Below are 14,996 nucleotides of genomic sequence, written 5' to 3'. Positions count from 1 at the left end.
GAACGAATACGAACGCGACGAGATCGTCGTGAAAAAGGCTGTTTCCGAGGGGAGAAAAAAAAATATGGAGTGGAACAGGATGGAAGAAGTTAATTAAGGCCACTCGAAAAAAGAATTACAACCAACGATTCTCGAGTGATGTTTAGTGGATTGGTAGCATTACCAGTAACGATTGAATAAGGAAATAAGCAGTAATAGAAAATGAAAGCTTCCTGCCGATACGGTTCTAACACTTCACTCGCTTTTGTCAATTTTCCATCGATTCAATCGACGAACAGAATGAAAGGAGTAAGGAATATGATCTATTGAATATCTGACTGGAAATCGCTGATTTTTCACCATCAACAAGACGCAATATAATCGTCCCTTGTATCGTTTCCAATAACCTCTGTCTTTGTTGAAGGGAAGGAAAAGAGGAGAGTGGCCGCGATTAAATACCGCTCCAAAGAGAGAAGCATTTGCTCAGTTTCGCAACGTATTTTCCGTTCGATCACGGGTAATTTTAAGAAGCTTACCGCGTAAGAGGATCAACGGCTCGGCTACGGTGCAGTTACAGACATCCTATCGAAGTACCGTCGATGATTCGACAAGAAAAGAGTTTTGTTTCGTATCCGCCGATTGGTTTCGTGTTTGACCAAAGTGATCTACGTCCTTTTAGAGATGGGTTATACGAAATAGATTGGATTCTGCGGAAAGTTAGAGATTTGGACAGCAGATGGCGGGTTTGAGTAATATGGACTCGTATATAGTCAGACATATAGAAGATCTTACGTTACCACTCATATACCGGATTCAGTAGTATACGACGCGTAGTCAAACATCTCTCGAGTATATTTCCGCTAGGTTTTAGATTAATTTAGATACAGTTTCGAGCATGAAAGTTACTACCAGGATATACTTCGACTACTTAATCGCATGAAAGAATATCCAGAATACATTTAGTTTCGATGAAGATTAAATTTGAATAATTTTTTTAAGATCCGAGGCATATTCGCGTTCAAAATATTTTATAATTTTCTCAAAAATTTTCCTAAAAAAAGAAATACTACAAGCACGTTGAAAACTCTTCGCAGGTATCGTGGCTCTTCGTATGACGGCCCTACAGATACCACAGCACGTCGTTCTAAACGAAACTGTCCGTATGCAGTGCAACTTCAACCTGGACAAAGAGGTATTGTACTCGGTGAAATGGTACAAAGACGGCCATGAGTTCTATCGTTTCGTGCCGAGGGACGAACCCATGGTGCAGACCTTCCGTGTTCCTGGCGTAAACGTGAACGTGAGTATATCTAGCAGGAATATCCAATCGCTCTCAAATAAAGATTAGAATCTGTGACGATCTTCGGTTGCAGATACACAATTCCACCAAGATATCGGTAGTACTGAACAATGTGAATCTTACTAGTTCAGGGAGATACCGATGCGAGGTCTCTGCCGAGGCTCCCGCCTTTCAAACCGTGTCTGATCACGCAGACATGACGGTAGTAGGTGAGCAAATTTATTAATTCATTTCCGGCCACTTAACCATTCGATTATCCTCTTGAGACTAGCAGACCCTCGAAAATGAATTGTGCGTTTCTACGGTATCACGTGAGGCATACTATTTCTCCGAGGTACTTGCAGTTACTTATTTTTAACAACATGTGCTTTAATTACAAAATTACGGATAAACCGAATTTATTCCCTATAATCGCCATAATCGATTATTAGTTCGTCAATAATTTATACATAATAGTCAGATACAGATATCGTTACTATAAATCAATCAAAGTGTCCGGATATTTACGAGCGACAGTATATGTGAAAATAGATAGCTGAGAGCTTGGCTAATAGAAAAAGGTGAAAATTGCCCTCTTTACAGTTCTTCCTGACGAAGGACCACGAATAACCGGTGGTCGTTCACGCTACCAAGTAGGGGAGGTGGTCCGCATGAACTGCACATCAGCACCCTCAAAACCGGCCGCCCTGTTAACTTGGTTCATCAACGGCGATCCGGTAAGTACCTCGTAAAAGAGTCTCTCCCTAATGTCCTGCGTCTCTAATTCGGCAATGAAAACTCAACTACTACAGTCTATGGATTTATGAGTCTACAGGTCTATACGATCTGCCATAGATATAATTCGCCGCATTCGCTTCAGAACTATCATAAATTACCCCGAGATATAAAACACTAGATCTGCCACTCTTATCTTCCTCGCTCTCCCCTTCGTTCTCTCTTCTTTGCCGCCACTTCCTTTTTCTTTCTTCCTTCTATCCCTTCCCCTCATCTCTTATCCCTTCTTCCTTTTCTCATTCTGTAGCCTTTTTCTCATTTCCTTTTTCTCTTCTCTCATTTCCCTTTACAAAATCTCAAATTATACATCGGATCGATATAAAATGTTTAACCATCTAAGGAAGCTTATACAGCAACATCTGTCGATCCACTTCCATACTAGACAATTTCTGCCTCTATGGCTAATCGCAACAAGCGAAGGATGTCTCTCATGTAACCGTGAGAAAAGCCGGCATAAAGGCGACCGATGTGAAAAGAGGGCGCATAAAGTGAACTCTAATCGCGCATTGTCGGTAAAAGCCGCGACTCTGCCTCTGTCCGTTTTATTGTTACGAAAACAATCAACGGCTTTTCAGGCCGATACCCAGTACCTGAAGGGACCGCACATTACCGCCGTGGACGAGAAGGGCCTGGAGACCGCGGTATTGGGCTTGGAGTTTCGCGTTGCCAACAAACACTTCAAGCGTGGCGACATGAAGCTCAAGTGCTTGGCGACAATAGCGACCGTCTATCTGCAGAGCAAAGAGGAGAGCGTGGAAGGAGACGAGAGGATCCTGAAAGCCCCGGTGATGGAGAGCCGCGAGACCAGGGCACAGAGCCACACACGCAACGATTTAATCAATGGTAAAATCCCCGGTGATTCTCCGTCGTTCGACCAAACATTTCGCTGGAAACAACCTAGATGTCACCACTGTTCGGTCAACAATTCGTAGATCCTTTCGATTCGACGTTTCAGACAATTCTATACGGAAAAGTTCAGAAATCAAGGATATAAGATTATACAATTGACACGGGAACGACTCTACGTGATAAAATACATCGAAAGTACAGAATACAATTTTTTGAGGATAGGATCGAATTTAAAAATTTGTTTAATGTACGTAAACTTGGGTAATTATAGAGTAAATAATTAACAGGGCATACATTCTACAATTGTGAAATGTGTGAATGTTATTATACTTTTTATTTGATTCTCCATGTAGAATCGCCTCTTTACCGACTGTAACGTGATTAATTGGACCTTATACTTTGTTTCTTCTTTTAGTATTGAGGACATTGCCAGCGAACATCGTGACAAATATTAATTCTATGGAAAAAAGAGGATTTACAATACGTTACATATTTTATTAGTTAAACACTAATTTAGGGACTACTATTTATAGTTGCATTACACGGGTGAATACTTAAACGAAATTCACGCAAAATTTACTGGCCGTTGTATTCGGTCAAGAGAGATACACTTTCAAATGCAAATAAATCGCGAAATTGATTACATTATGGGTTAATTGGTTGGCGATTAAACACTTGCCCGTTTGGGCTTGATAAATAATTCATCAATCAAGATGGTCAAGTGACAATTAACCTAACCAAAAAGCATCGAATCGGAAGGATTGATAGTGTTTATCGGAGAAACAAACCTACATGAATAATAGACACAACAAACAGAAGTCGAACTCGTCATAATTTCACATACATATCGTTTACAGAGAAAAATTCAAAAATATGAGACATGAAATTCTTAGCTATCCAACATCATTATTTTAAACTTGACCCAATTAGGCTGCTTGGAAGATAGAACATTTTTCAAAGTCAAAGAAATCCATTACAAATATAAATACAAGTACAAATTTATCATTACAAATCCAGATACAACAATTTAATTGATTGAATAGACAATGAAGGCAGATCAAGTCCTCTTGAAAAACTGTTTAAACAGAATAGCTTCTTGGAGAAGAAAAGTGCTATTGATTTCCTGTTTGCTTTGAAGTGTTTTATTGAAGATCAAGTAATGATGAATATGGCATGACGAAGAGAGTCTTAGATGATGAATGAAAATAGAAACTTGATCTTGTTTGAAGAATATTCCTTTTCCATTTGCATTATAGAATCTTTGGTACGTTGATATAGATCAGAAGATTTACAGTTGCAAAAAAGAAACATCGCTTTGATATTCTGAATAAGAGCAGTAGTAGGAAGTTAGCAATACTAAGATTCTTTTGCTTTTCTCCATCGTCATTTAAATTCTTTGCTTAGAGCAAACAAATATGCTTGGGACAACAATATTAGTTTTAAGTATTATATAGAACATTATTATAGAATTTTGTATATTGTCCATTTATGCCCAAATAATTCTGAACGGTTAATATTGTCGCTTTAAAAATCAGTCCATGCAATAACTGAAAAGCATCATGTTCTAAAATATTCTCAGCTACTTAATGGTTGCAACTTATATTTTGTAAAGCGTATTCTAAGGAAAGTTATTTTTTATTTCAGGGAGTGAGGCAACCAGAATATTCAATCGGATGATCATTTTTCTGATCACGGGAATCATCCTAGCTCGATAATAACGACAGTTATTTTTCACGTTGCTTCCTAAGAGTGTAAAACGAGTACGTTAGGAGATTGTTCCCATCGTATCTAACGCTAATTTTTAAGCCGCGTAATCGTAATTAAATATCATATCGATAAACATAAGGGTGACGTTCGACTAGACGTCTTCGTCGTACGAGTAGTGACAGATCTATCTAACTCTCTATTTCCCCCTTTTTTAATTTGAATTAAACCAAATTCGATTCGCTTACTGTCGTTTAAAAGAAATTAATCTTGAAATTACCTTTGAAAAATGAAATTAATTCAAAATATTTGGTTAAGAAGATTAAGATAAAATTTTCAGAATATTTATGTGTACAATTTCTCAAAGAAAGTTATGAAGAAAAATTCTTTAAATATTTGTAGATCTGCCACTAATAATAAACCAAAATATGTTCTAGGCTCTAAATGTATTCTCGCGTGAAGAAAAGGTTTCATTTAAAACATATCCATGGAACTACCAAAGAGAGGGAGAGAAAGTAAAAAAATAAAAGAAAATACAACACAGAACAAATTACTCAAAGAAAAGAAACCAAAGGAAGCATAAATCCGTCTCTCCATATGCATATATATATATACACATATATTATATATATATGTTAGGTCGTCCAGAGATCTTTTTAACAAATGACAAGGAAGTTCTCATTGCTTTCCCATACATTGAAACAATATTATTTTTACTACAATTTTATAAGGGTACGTCTATTTTTATTGCATATCATTTTTTACATATTTGACAAAAAGAAAGGGGGAATCTCTATCTGGAAAGCACATGTCTTTCCATCTCAAAATCTTGCTATTGTGTTGTACAAATGCAATGGAAAGCAATCAAGAACAATTTTTGATAGCTAGCTTCACAAACGGATGCTGGGTAATTATTATTTCCACTAAATTGATATCAATTCATTATGCCATAAACTGTATGCTTTTGTCGTCTAATAAGTCTACTTAAAGATATTTTAAATAACAGAAACATACAAATTTTAAGTAAATCTATGTCGTTATAAAGATAATAATGTATTCAAAGTTCTTTTCAATGAATTCTGGTATTAACTGAAATTTCAATTCTTGAAAAATGGAATACCCAGTGGTGACATAAATGGTGCATCTCATACAACGTAATCTCAGCTATAATACTTTAGGAGCGTATATTTTTATCTAGATTTTTACATTCAATGATCGTGTGACTTTATCACGTTTCAAGTTTTCCCGCGTAAATACGAGGAATTGAGAACAGTTTGAAAATAGGCGCCATCATATGAAAATCACGTTTTAAGCGAAACATTTTAATGCGGGGAATTATATATAAAAGTGTGTTATGTCAACATTTTAACTAAAAATATCCTCGCTTTCGTATGTTTGTACAAATTTTCATTTACGACTTTAGCTCAGGGCCCGAAGATTTAACGATCCACCCACGAAATACACATTTCAAAAATCCATCTTTCTTGTAAAATTGCTAGACAACGAAATTTCCAAAAATGATACTAACCTAACTTTTCTTCAAATTATTCTAATGATATCTTAAGGCTATTAAGCACTATTGTACATCTAAATTGTTTACAGTTGTCTTCCTGCACGAAGCAATTTCACAAGAAAGATCGTTAATTAAACATTGTTAATGCTACTTATCGTTATTTACTGCGAAAATTTTATTGGTGAATTATTTACATTGTTATTTCTAGACTACGGATGTTTATGCACTTTTCGAAAATGTAAAATTTCAAAGATTTGCAGAATGCATATAATATGCGATAATATATAAAATATCAAATTATTTTGATATATTTTATTGTAGTACAATAATTATATATATATATATATATATATATATATATATATATATATATATATATATATATAGTTTAATATTATAATATATTATTATATATTTCTATATATGTATATAAAATAGCATTTATTATAATATTTACTAGATAAAACAAATTTTTATTCATATTTCATTATATTTATAAAAATAGAAAACAGCATAATCATCAGCAGTCTAAATATTTCTGTATGCATGTGCGCGAAAATTCAAAAATTACTACGTTACTAAAGTTACTACGACGTGAACTTTTGAGTGCTTTCTCTGTATAGCGAACATTTTCTCTCTTTTATTAAAAGAAACTTTTACATTTTTTCGCAAATGTTAATTTTGAATATAATTAAGCTGAAAGAGAAAGAAAAAAAGGCAAAAATCGCACACGCGTCGTCGTAATGTCCGATAATTAAGCTAAAAACGAATATGTGTTTCTTACATAGTAGCGTATCAAAATCCTGGTACATACTTGTCATATCATAAAAAGTGTTTAACGAAGCTGTAAATATGTACATAATTTTCATCGTTATTAAAATTCACTATTATAATACTCTTTCCGTTTCGTTTAATTCCTTTGTGGACGCGTAATTTAACCTAACCTAATTTTTGACGCAATGCTAATACTCGTAAACAATGTCAAAATCATTAAAAGTTCGATGTGAAAATATTAAAAATATATGGATTCACTCACCAATAGGAGCAATATTTTCTTTGGAAGAATGCTGTTAAGAAACCATGACACAAGGCCTGCCATACATCGCATGAAGAATGATGTGTGAAATGTTCCATCTTTATAACTGTTCACTTTTATATGAAAATCCTGATACTATTTGATACACAGGATGTATACACTATTAATTTTCGAATGACATTAAAAATTTTTAATGTAAAATCTATTTGTAAAACGACAAACGCCACATATAAACTTCCTTCCGACGCGACTTTCAAGATGCAAATGGCGTTGCTACCGTATCACATGATCTCGCTGCCTCCTTTCCCGCCAAAAATTCTTGTACCGAAAAATAAAAATTGAAATAAAATAATTATCATCACAACGTTACTTTTTCCATGTATTTTAAGGCTTCATTAATAAAAAGTACACTAAAATTTCGAAAATGAATAAATCATGACGATAAATGTTACAAGCAGTTTAAATAATTTTTGTCGGTTTTTCATACGATAGAGGAGACATCTGTAAGTAGAAATCAAATGTTGTTCGTTATTTAAATATCTAATCAAACGTTTAAACGGCTGTGAATATTTAAGTATTTATACACTGCGTTAAAAGTTTTTGAAATTTGTTCAAGTAAAAGTAGTAAGTAGTAAAGATAACATACCTGATTTTAAGTAATTTGCATTGTAGGTGTGTACAGTTAAAAATTCTGTGTGTATAACCTCAACAGGCCAAAGTTAACATCTAATAGAAGAATATTTAAAGTGTATCAAAACAAACAACATATAGTCTCTCTGATTAAAATAAGAAATATATTAATTTTTATATCTAACACATAAGCAGTTAATTCTTTTTGTAAATATAAATTGTATTAAGTACTATGGTACTCGATAAAATTTTAAGCAAATATTTGATAATTTTTTTTGGATTTAGATGGAACCAATGGCATTAGGATCACCTGTTGGAAGTCCAGTGCAAAGTCCTGGAAGTCCAGGAACTTCTGCATACCTCCCAAATTTCCTTCTAGGTGATTCTACAACGGTAAATAAAACTCATCAAGTTGCATTGCATAATATTGCGCAATAATTTAAGTAATCACTTTTATTAATGTTTTAGCCTGCCAAAATAAGTTTGATGGGCCCACAAGATATTCTGAAACAGTCACACATTGGTCACAGTGCACTGACCTCTCCACCTTCCCACTATGGTACTCCAGATTATCGTAGTAATCGTCAGAAAGCTGTGTTCGGAAGTGCTAATACTCCTAACACATCACAAATAGTCACAGAAAGCCACACTGGTGGACCTCCAACGAGAGGACTATTCGATACTCTAGAAACTTCTCAAACTGCATCACCCTACTTGTCAGCAACAAATCAAAGTATACCTTGCTATCAACCAAGACTTTTAGTGAATAGTATGAATACTTCTATATTTAACGATGGTGCAATGAGCCCTAATGCAAATGAATCACAAGGTCTTTTGCAATGGGTAACCGTTTTCGGTTTCTCTCCTAGTGATATGAATACAGTTTTAGCTCACATCTCGAGCAGAGTTCGCGTAGTGGACAAACATCCTCCACCACATTCACAGAGCAACTGGATACACTTAAAATGTGCTTCAGAATTAGAAGCACAAAGGGCACTCGCGTGTAATGGAAATATAGTATCTGGATCTATAATGATCGGTTTGATCCCTTGTACAGACGAGGGTGTTATATTAGGGTCGGATAAAGAGAGTCGTTCAAGGATGAACGGAAGTACTAAATGTTTCTCGAACCTAGCAAGAGTCACTCATTCGCCAGAATACAATACACCACGCACACCTGTTAGGATACAAAATGCAAGGCCACTGGCAACTGGTTTCAATCAAAATCTTAGTTCACAATCAGTGAGATCACCTGAAAATGTTCCACAGAAATCTACAGGTTTAGTTTCGAAAGCAATGGAATACATGTTTGGGTGGTAATTTTGACTGAAGACAATTATACATGCTGTTTCGATAATGACAAATATTATTTAATATGTAATTCTCCTTATGTTCTTATAAAAATCGAATGCAATATAGACATGAATAATCCGAGAGAGGAATATATATATATATATATAAAAGATCCCAAAAATGTCTGTTTACGCTTCTTTACTATCGATGGTACCAAATATAAATCTTTATAAACACCAATTATCACATAATGCTATGTCTAAACTATGTATTCCTCTATTAGTACTTTTTTCTACTTTAAACTACTATCAATATTTAATCGGTTCTATCGTAATATAACACAGCTTACGATTAAGGGACGTTAAAATTACTTTCGCAATGTTGAATCACGTGTATTGCATAGATATTAATTAAAATGGTCCGTTTCTTAATATACTTGTGTTATTTAGAAAATATCGGTGAATGTTATGAATATTTTTACAACCCGATAATGAACTTATTTTTGATGTTACGTCATTGGTATAATACACATGACGAGACTTATGACAATGACTTCGAATGTTAAAAATTTGCATGATTACTGTGATCAGTGCATTCCTCTCTCTTAATTCGAGTCTAATATATATATATATATATATATATATATGTATCATCGATATTTTATACATGTTTCTTATAGAAAATAATTAGTACTAAGACTATGTTAAAATGCTCAAGTCTGTTTTTTTCCTAAGCCCTGCTCACATTGTAGACACTAATATGGTACAATCATACGTTCATTTTCTTGTACTAATAAATACATTCATATTGTCCCACACTTCGCCTGGTTACAATTATTTTGGACTCTCAATAGTGGCACTGCCCAAATCCGTCATTTTTGGATACTTCACTTTTTTCTTTTCCAGCTCATCCTGTGCCCAAAGTATCATCTTCAGCAAATTATTTAATCGTGGGCTAGTTGACTCTTTGTGCTCCATCTTCAATATAGCTGCATTCAGCTCGCTTGCTATCTAGTTTTATAAAAAAAAAAATTTGTACTATTAATTATAAAAGCAAATATCATTATTGTTTGTAAAGTAACTTAGTAAATATAAATTTATAAATAAAATTATTATTGCAATCCATTGAAAATAAGAATTAAATATTACAGACAATAATTGTTTACCTTTTGCCTATGAGTTGGGTGAAGTAAATCACTATAAGGACTCTTATGGGGCTCATCAAAAGCCAATAGAGCTAAAGTACGCTCTAATTCACACAAAATAATATCGTCTGATTCTCCAGCTTCGCTCAGTCTATCTTGAGCAAATTGCAGAGCCTCCTCTATTTTTCCTGTACGAATCAGTTCAATTAGATGCAGCTGCTGCAAATGGAAGTAAAGATATCTATCGTTATCCAATAACTCTGGATGCAGCTGATTCACGAGATCCGTTGCCTCCTGAATACGACCATTTTGAATTGCTTCCCTGATACGAATCCTGTCATCCAAAGAGCTTAGATCTACTGTGGGCTCCACTCCAGACTCTTGTTGAAATTTTTCCGCAGCTTCTTTGAATCCCTCTTTCAACAACAAAACTTGGTTGTGACTGATTGATCAAGACACAACAGCTTAAAGTTATGTGTTAAGAGAGGAAAATCTAACCTGTAACTAAATAATTCATAATCAAATTGTTCATAGAAACACGTTGTGTGTAAGAATTCTCTTCCAGCTTGGCGACCCATTCATCCTTCGTTATGTTATCCTGTTTCTCCGGGTAGCTCATCGTTCTTTGACAATCAGCATAAATGTTTATGACAATCCAATATATCGTAGACTACTATGTATCTACAAACTCAATCGAGGTACCCTATTGACAGATATTATGGTGATTGTTTGACACAACAGCTGATTCTTTATTGTTTCGAAAGTAAATAAGTTAAAGATATAATCGTGGAAAGTGTGTCTTAAGAACGATTCACATCTCTCAAATACTAACAACTCGAGAAAAGTGTAAGCAAATTTCCTATGCAGTAAACTGGAAATATTATGTTGAAAGTATATCTTAATAAAGTTGTGTGGAGAAGCGACGAGCAACGAATAACGCTTCGTTCGATATTAATAGCAAACACAATCGAAGTATGCCCCAAAAATTAACGTACACGAATGATGCGCGAGTGTGTATAGTAATTTATTTTTTGATTCACTTTACCACCTAAAGGTGGTGTTTGTGATCATGTGACTATCTGCATAACCGGCATTCGCCAGATAGTGCGCTTTCGATGAAATTATGGTCACGTGGTCACATTTCTTATGAATCACAGAAAAACCCAATAGGAGACAAAACCCAATAGGCGTCGGACCAACCAACAGATCAACCAATTTATTTAAAAGTCATTCTTTTCTATCCGCGTTTGATAAAGTAGGAGAAGTTTATACCAGCGTTCACAAAGATCTCACAATCATGGCGGACCCATTGAGCTTGCTAAGGCAATATAATGTTAATAAAAAAGAGATAATCGAACGTGAAAATCAAATAATCTTTGGGGAGTTCTCGTGGCCGAAAAATGTCAAAACTAATTATTTAACTTATGGGTAAGTGATTACTAATTTTCTAGAGAATTAATCGTGACAACTGTAACCTCAAACTTTCTTTCCACCATTGGACAGTCTTCTGCATTTTCTCCTTACCACCGATTAAATACTATACAGTTTGCGAAAAGTTTGTCAGTATCTTCAAAGATTGATGAATTAATATTTCAATTTTCAAAACTAGGAAGAAAAATCATTTTTTGTACTTTTTATTTTTGCAATGTCTTCCGTTATGCGTATTGTTTTTTTTTTTTTTTTGGTTATACAAATCAAAAAAACACCGCTAACATATCATCTTTTATTCTATTTTTTAAATTGATGTTGCTACCAATGTACTGTTTTATCTTATATACAGAAATTTCTGCGGACATAGAATATTTAACAAATAGGATAAATACAAAATTTAATTTTTCATAGGTCTGGCAAGGAAGGAACGCCAAAGGAATACTATACCCTTGAGTGCCTCTTGTTTTTACTCAAACATGTACAACTTACACATCCTGTGTATGTGCGGCAAGCGGCTGCAGAGAATATACCAGTGGTACGAAGACCTGATAGAAAAGATTTATTGGCATATCTCAATGGTGAGACTGCTACATCAGCCGCCATAGACAAATCTGCTCCTTTGGAAATTCCTACTCAAGTTAAAAGGACAGCTGAAGATGGATTGGAAAGTGGTCCCTCTAAAAAGCCACGTTTTGAAGAGACTCATGTCCAGAAAGTTAAAGAGCAACTTGCTGCCAGGCTGGATGCTCCAAAGGAAGCTTCCGTTACAGTGGATAACATTAAATCCCTTTCTGAGGCAATGTCTGTTGAAAAGATTGCGGCTATCAAGGCTAAACGTTTAGCTAAAAAACGTACCACAATTAAAGAAAACGATGATATTGGAATGGGATCTGATTTGCGTGTTATATTGATGGATGTTGATGATACGAAAGACATAGTTTCTAGAGAAAGACAGTGGAGAACACGCGCGACTATTTTACAGAGTAGCGGGAAAATATTTGCGAAGAATATATTCGCAATTCTTCAGAGTATTAAAGCTCGTGAAGAGGGTAGACAGAAAGGTCCTGCTGCACCAACACCTATAGTTACCCCACGCTCCACACCCATGCGCCCGTTACCACAGCCAGCTGTTTACAATCGTTACGATCAGGAAAGGTTTATTAGACAAAAAGAAGAGACAGAAGGATTCAAAATCGACACTATGGGTACTTATCATGGCATGACTCTGAAGTCTGTGACAGAAGGCACTAATCCAGCTGTTAGAAAACCGCCAAGTAATCCTTCCACGACTCCTAGTTCTGGCTTGCTACCGACTTCTGCTGCTAAACTTACACCGCAGCAAGCGGCGCAGAATAAGCGTCCTAGCAGAACTCCTATTATTATCATTCCAAGCGCAAATACATCACTGATCACGATGTATAACTCGAAAGATATACTACAGGATCTGAAATACGTCAGTAACGAAGAAAAACGAGCACAAGGCTGTAAACGAGAGAACGAAGTCCTTTTGCAACGAAGAAAGGAAGGTGGGCTCACGGTACCATACAGGGTAGTAGATAATCCACAAAAACTTACAAATGCAGACTGGGAAAGGGTCGTGGCAGTATTTGTAATGGGTCCAGCTTGGCAATTCAAGGGTTGGCCTTTCGATGGTAACCCTGTTGAAATTTTTTCAAAAAGTAAGTTTACTTCCTTTGCCATATGAATAATACAATATTCATTATTACGAGAGCAAAATTTAATTTGGTTAATTTTTATTTTTATAGTTTGTGCATTTCATTTAAAATACGACGAAATGAGGCTAGATACAAATGTAGCACGTTGGGCAGTAACGGTGATAGAACTAAGCAGAACAAAAAGACATTTGGATCGGGCAGCATTAATGGTATTCTGGGAACATCTTGATAAGTACCTATCTATTCATAGAACCTTCAAATACGCATATAGTACTCCAATTACTTTAGCTGGTATCTTATTCCTTACAGGCATATGATTAAAAACAAGCCACATCTTCGATTTTAAACTTGATCCTGTTCAAGACCACGGTTATCGTTAACATGGGTGCACGATTTTCGCTAGGTTACACACTGAGACATTGTATATATTACTGAGCAAATCAACATGTACATACATATATACAGATATATAAGTATTCGAAAAATGCGAAAATTTGTCGCGTCTGTACCCATTTGAAGAGTTCCATTACGAGAGCTTGGCAATAAATTAGAACTAATCCTCACATGTTCGCCCAATGAATATATATTCGAACTGGGACATACATGAGAAACAATTCACACGTGTAACATTGTTAATCTTTCGATTCGATTTTACAAAGTATTCTGGATTGTAAGATTAATATCCTCGTGTAACTTTCACGTAGTAAAGTTCTTACTATGGTATTGGTTACTTTAGTATAAACTGATGTGCCTATTATTAAGCAAACAACAACAAGCATTATTCTTAAATATATAGAGCATAAAAAAGAACGTGTTTCGTATATCCATACATGTACCACAACATGCAACACGAACGACTGGTAGAGAAGAAAAGGAAATGTTCACGGTGTGGTACATCCCGTGAAATGTATATTACAGAACCAAATAAAGAATAACTAGCATATATCGCTTGTGTATCTCAGTGTTTGTCTTTTCCTTCCGCTTACTGTTTCAGAGTGTAAATGAAAGAAAAATCCAAGAGAATTATTAGTTCTCAACACGACGTCAAGTTCCTTGTAATTCGCTGCACGACGAATTGAGGAATTCCCTGCGGGGTTAACCTCAATGTTTCGCCTCCCTAAAAAGCGGAGCCAAAGTAAATCGCTTCTGGCCATCGACAGTTTCTCTAGGATATCCGTACTGTTTATACAGACAATTGAATCTTCCTAACTCGATTACTGGCGTCTTATTAGGTTAGCAGTTACGCGATAGCTGCCGCGAGAAACTTTCAAACCAGTTCCCGAAGAAATACCTAAAAAAAATATCTCCTTTATAGGGACTCCTGTTCTCAGTGCTACGTGTTGTAAATAACATATAAATAGGCGAGCTATTTACGTTGGAGGGTAAGTTTGAGAGCACTTTAAACTCTTGTTTACCTTTAAGTACCTTTGTAACAAAACAAATAATAAAAAAGTCAACAATTAAAAAATAATAAATAAAATATTTTTTAATAAACTAAATTATTACAAAACGCAATTATTGAAAATAGAGAACAGATGTTTTTTTTATTACAAAATAACGATTTTAGAAAATGACTTCAAAATTTTCACAATAAATGTCAATGATACATGTTAAACATATAATTAATAAAATTAACTATTTGAAGACTATTGGTATATACAAATTAA

At 34.9% G+C, this 14,996-nt stretch overlaps 4 protein-coding genes and 1 long non-coding RNA gene across 8 annotated transcripts in view; 3 read left to right on the top strand and 2 right to left on the bottom strand.

The window, feature by feature from the left end:
• The window catches only part of LOC117242373, a 126,430-nt gene extending 119,256 nt beyond the window's left edge, over nt 1-7,174 (bottom strand). The window contains exon 1 of the mRNA XM_033508982.1: nt 7,156-7,174. The gene's annotated coding sequence lies outside the window, so the exon portion shown is untranslated. The remainder of the gene's footprint in view (nt 1-7,155) is intronic.
• Nucleotides 436-9,533, top strand: LOC117242450. Its single transcript, XM_033509132.1, has 9 exons — nt 436-696; nt 1,074-1,279; nt 1,353-1,488; nt 1,862-1,995; nt 2,629-2,896; nt 3,946-4,058; nt 7,981-7,992; nt 8,071-8,178; nt 8,254-9,533. The coding sequence occupies exons 1-9, from the start codon at nt 579-581 to the stop codon at nt 9,103-9,105; spliced, it is 1,947 nt and encodes a 648-aa protein (XP_033365023.1). The 5' UTR covers nt 436-578; the 3' UTR covers nt 9,106-9,533.
• LOC117242388 lies at nt 2,903-6,117 on the top strand. Of its 3 annotated transcripts, XR_004495243.1 has the most exons (3): nt 2,903-3,149; nt 3,318-3,720; nt 4,547-6,117. It is a non-coding gene; the product is annotated as an uncharacterized LOC117242388 (long non-coding RNA). The 3 variants fall into 3 exon arrangements; XR_004495241.1 differs by having other exon boundaries at nt 2,903-3,720; XR_004495242.1 differs by lacking the exons at nt 2,903-3,149; nt 3,318-3,720 and adding an exon at nt 3,727-4,166.
• A 244-nt stretch (nt 9,534-9,777) lies between the features above and the next one.
• LOC117242379 (glucose-induced degradation protein 8 homolog) lies at nt 9,778-11,245 on the bottom strand. 2 transcript variants are annotated; one of them, XM_033508993.1, is made up of 4 exons: nt 11,055-11,245; nt 10,721-10,925; nt 10,244-10,638; nt 9,778-10,088 (listed from the first exon to the last, which is right to left on the bottom strand). In XM_033508993.1, exons 2-4 carry the CDS (start codon nt 10,839-10,841, stop codon nt 9,912-9,914), a joined length of 693 nt encoding a protein of 230 aa, XP_033364884.1. In that variant the 5' UTR covers nt 10,842-10,925; nt 11,055-11,245; the 3' UTR covers nt 9,778-9,911. The 2 variants fall into 2 exon arrangements, with proteins under 2 accessions (XP_033364884.1, XP_033364883.1); XM_033508992.1 differs by having other exon boundaries at nt 10,721-11,245.
• Nucleotides 11,246-11,466: 221 nt separating this feature from the next.
• Nucleotides 11,467-14,352, top strand: LOC117242358 (parafibromin). The gene is made up of 4 exons (XM_033508949.1): nt 11,467-11,650; nt 12,065-13,332; nt 13,420-13,561; nt 13,639-14,352. The coding sequence occupies exons 1-4, from the start codon at nt 11,520-11,522 to the stop codon at nt 13,673-13,675; spliced, it is 1,578 nt and encodes a 525-aa protein (XP_033364840.1). The 5' UTR covers nt 11,467-11,519; the 3' UTR covers nt 13,676-14,352.
• The last annotated feature ends 644 nt before the right edge of the window (nt 14,353-14,996 follow it).

This window comes from Bombus vosnesenskii, unplaced genomic scaffold, assembly GCF_011952255.1.
Source record: "Bombus vosnesenskii isolate JDL3184/JDL3185 unplaced genomic scaffold, Bvos_JDL3184-5_v1.1 scf7180000016274, whole genome shotgun sequence".
NCBI classification, from domain to species: Eukaryota; Metazoa; Arthropoda; class Insecta; order Hymenoptera; family Apidae; genus Bombus; species Bombus vosnesenskii.
Note: the sequence above shows the minus strand (reverse complement) of the source record. Positions and strands in the feature narration are given on the sequence as shown.

Coding starts and splice junctions, on each gene's coding strand:
- LOC117242450 (XM_033509132.1), top strand. CDS start 579: ATGATTCGACAAGAAAAGAGTTTTGTTTCGTATCCGCCGATTGGTTTC. Junction 1,489..1,861: donor CGCAGACATGACGGTAGTAG/GTGAGCAAATTT, acceptor CCCTCTTTACAG/TTCTTCCTGACGAAGGACCA. Junction 1,996..2,628: donor GGTTCATCAACGGCGATCCG/GTAAGTACCTCG, acceptor ACGGCTTTTCAG/GCCGATACCCAGTACCTGAA.
- LOC117242358 (XM_033508949.1), top strand. CDS start 11,520: ATGGCGGACCCATTGAGCTTGCTAAGGCAATATAATGTTAATAAAAAA. Junction 11,651..12,064: donor ACTAATTATTTAACTTATGG/GTAAGTGATTAC, acceptor AATTTTTCATAG/GTCTGGCAAGGAAGGAACGC. Junction 13,562..13,638: donor TTCTGGGAACATCTTGATAA/GTACCTATCTAT, acceptor TATTCCTTACAG/GCATATGATTAAAAACAAGC.
- LOC117242379 (XM_033508992.1), bottom strand. CDS start 10,841: ATGAGCTACCCGGAGAAACAGGATAACATAACGAAGGATGAATGGGTC. Junction 10,639..10,720: donor TATGAATTATTTAGTTACAG/GTTAGATTTTCC, acceptor TGTTGTTGAAAG/AGGGATTCAAAGAAGCTGCG. Junction 10,089..10,243: donor ACCCAACTCATAGGCAAAAG/GTAAACAATTAT, acceptor TTATAAAACTAG/ATAGCAAGCGAGCTGAATGC.